The sequence below is a fragment of the Cyprinodon variegatus genome, unplaced genomic scaffold (genome assembly GCF_000732505.1).
Source record: "Cyprinodon variegatus isolate N-32 unplaced genomic scaffold, C_variegatus-1.0 Scaffold2253, whole genome shotgun sequence".
NCBI classification, from domain to species: Eukaryota; Metazoa; Chordata; class Actinopteri; order Cyprinodontiformes; family Cyprinodontidae; genus Cyprinodon; species Cyprinodon variegatus.
This window is the reverse complement of record NW_015152706.1, coordinates 19,301-22,285: the sequence shown is the minus strand read 5'-3', so window position 1 is coordinate 22,285 and position 2,985 is coordinate 19,301. Positions and strand designations below refer to the sequence as shown.

Sequence of the window (2,985 nt, the reverse complement as noted above, 5' to 3'; positions counted from 1 at the left end):
TAGTATCAGGTGGATTTAAGAGGAAATTTTCGCACCATTATATCTGCAGAGAGATGTCCTAATCCACATTTTCGTGGGGGTTACCAAGTGTCACGCCATTGCTTGACAGTCTCTCTGAGGGAATTTGTTTTTACCTTTTTGGCCTCTGCTTCAATCTGCCATAGTTTTCTGAGGCTGTGCAGGATCTGCAGACGGTCCCCGAGACACCTGAAGGGAACAATCAGATGTTAAGAGGTCTCTGAGAGCCAACGCCTCCATGTGGAGGCAGAGGAGGAAGTGCTTGACACATTTCCACTCATCAATGATGCCACGCTATTTTATCAGTAGTCTTTTCTTACTTTATGCCAATCTTTTCCAGGTCTGCATCCCTCAGGTACCTCAGCCCCACACCTGTAATCTTCTCAGCTGCATGAAAACAAAGCAAAAGAACGCAAATGGACTTTAATGAGCTGCAGAACAAACATCTAAGTTCTACATAGGTCACATTTTGTGGAGAGCGGATTGAAGTGAGAGCAAACCTCTGAATATTTCCTCCCATTTTCCGAGTCCTTCCCTTTGCAGGTACTGACATGTTTCTCCGATTCCCCACCGCATGAAGTCAGAATCCGGCTGCCAGACGGGAACCAGCGACACTCTCTTCTGCGGCGTGTGGAACTTGTCGCCCGGGCTCACAGATGGCTCTGCGGGTCGCTTACGATTCTCCATGTTAACCGCAGTAACAGGCCTTTAGGTGAATTTCTGAATAAAGATCTGAACAAGTCAGAGGCAGACTCTCCGAACTCGCAGAGAAACTGCTGATCCGGCACAGAAATCGGCGACGAGCTGAAAAATACCCGGGGTTTTGTGTTTTCGCCGGGACCTGTTACGTCAGAGAAACACGTCGGCTTGTTTCCGGTTGTGCCTTTCAGAATAAATGACCACACGTTAGAATGAAAGAAAACTGTTTTTTATGAAATTGTTGTAAGATGTGTTAAAGTTATCATGATTTAGATTATCTTCAGATAACTCTTGCTCTTTAGACTTAATGGCAGCAGGAGGACATAGTGAGCACCTTTTCTTACACTATTTTCTCTTCATAGTGTTCATGTCAGCATAGAAAAAGATTATTACTGTAACTATATTGTAGGGTTCAAAAATAAGCAAAGCCCGTACCCTTAATATATCCAAAGACAAGTTGTCCAGATGATTCGTCCAAGAAATCCACGGAGACGTTATTGCATTTAAAAGTGTTTTAGTGAGTAGATAGGATAAAGGGGTGCCAAACATACATACAAAAAATAAGGGCGACAGAGGTCAGAAACCCATCATCCTTAAAAAGTGACACATATGCATCCTTAACCCAAAGAAGTAATGAAAATGATAACAAAATAACCACAACAGCTAAATATACAAATTTCCCAAATTAATATGAATTACCATTGATATTTAATAATTTCAAGAAAAGGTAATTTAGCAAGAAAAACTAAGCATTAAGCATAATGCATTTATAAGGTCTTATTTTTTTCTTTCTCTTTTCTGTGTTTAGTCGTCTCATTATCTTGAGCAGATACATATTTCTTGCTATATTTATATAAAAATATTTTAGAAAAAACGGTCTCCCCGCATAGTCCTGGGCGAGGTAGTTGGATCCTCTATCTTGAGCTCAGATCCTCTACCAGAGCCCTGGGACCTTGAGGGTTCTGCACTGGGCCTCTATTGCTCAAGGCCTGCCCCTGTGCTGCCATGGTCAGTGCCTCTGTGTTGTCCTTCAGCGCAGCCCTCTCTAGTCACTGGCAGGATTTGCTCATATCAGCCACTTCAGCTATCTGTCAGTGGTACATCCCATGCAGGGGTTTTTCCTCCTATGATGGCTCCTTAAGTTCCTTCATTTTTCTTTTCCAATTAGCCTGGTCTGGTGTTATAATTGACTTGTTTTAAGGAACCATTTTGTGCCTATTTATCAATCCATTTTAGATTTTTTAAATGTACACTGCTTGTTCTTTTTTCTTTCATTGATAGCTTTATTTTCATTTATATCTTGGGGGATTCTTGGTTATCCGGATAGATTTAGGACTATATGGACCCTTGGTAAACTGGCCCACTGTTGGCCAGTTTTGCTTTATATAAGTTTCTTTTATTATTAATCTTTAATTTAAGTTTCCAAAAAAAAAATTAAACCAATTTAACACTAATTTTAGTCAGAATTGGTTTGTCTGAGTTATCTTGCACATTTGTTTACAACAAACTGCAGTTAGTACTGAATCCTCGTATAACGATGAAACTGAAATGTATGAGATAAAAAAGGAAATGCTAATCAAAATAAATAAATAAACATATATATATATATATATATATATATATATATATATATATATATATATATATACATATATATACACAGTATATGTTTTCTGGTCTTACGATATGATAGTGGCCACCACCGCTTCCTAATATTTTCTGACGTATCTTCCTCTGCGTGACGCAACAGAGGCGGGTTAAAAAAACTAAACAAAAAAAAGATGTAGTTCTTTGAAAATTTGGCGATCAGATGTCACACAAATACTTTGTTAAACTCCACCCGTTCGATGCCATAATTATAACAACACATCTGCGTGTGGTATCAAAAACACAGGGCCTTAAAAAGCTATATAATATTTAAAACAAACATGATTTTAATGCTAGAATGGAAAATACCAAAAAGCCATTTTGCATTTGGTTTCTAAACAGACTATGAAACACGAGGGTTAACAAAAAGACAAAAAAGGGAAAGAAGCATAAATAGCATTACTATCTATATATTAAGAACTTTATCCCTGTATACTTTAATTCCAATAAATTGAAAGCTCTCAGTTACTAAGTGTCTTTGAATGTAGCAAAAAAAAAAAAACCTTAATTGGCTACATTCCATATCTATCAATTCATTGATAAGTTGGTTGATGGATTTATTGATTTTGTTATTGCTATTTTTAAGTTGAAAGTATGTTTACATAAGTTTGCATGGTCAAA

At 37.7% G+C, this 2,985-nt stretch overlaps 1 protein-coding gene across 1 annotated transcript in view; it reads right to left on the bottom strand.

Moving 5' to 3' along the window:
* Nucleotides 1-852, bottom strand: part of LOC107080726 (deoxynucleoside triphosphate triphosphohydrolase SAMHD1-like) — a gene marked incomplete at its 3' end in the record, with an annotated part of 7,824 nt that extends 6,972 nt beyond the window's left edge. The window contains exons 1-3 of the mRNA XM_015368931.1: nt 519-852; nt 339-405; nt 135-207 (exon numbers count right to left, since the gene is read on the bottom strand). Coding sequence (XP_015224417.1) covers nt 135-207; nt 339-405; nt 519-705 — 327 coding nt within the window. The remainder of the gene's footprint in view (nt 1-134; nt 208-338; nt 406-518) is intronic.
* Between the last annotated feature and the right edge of the window lie 2,133 nt (nt 853-2,985).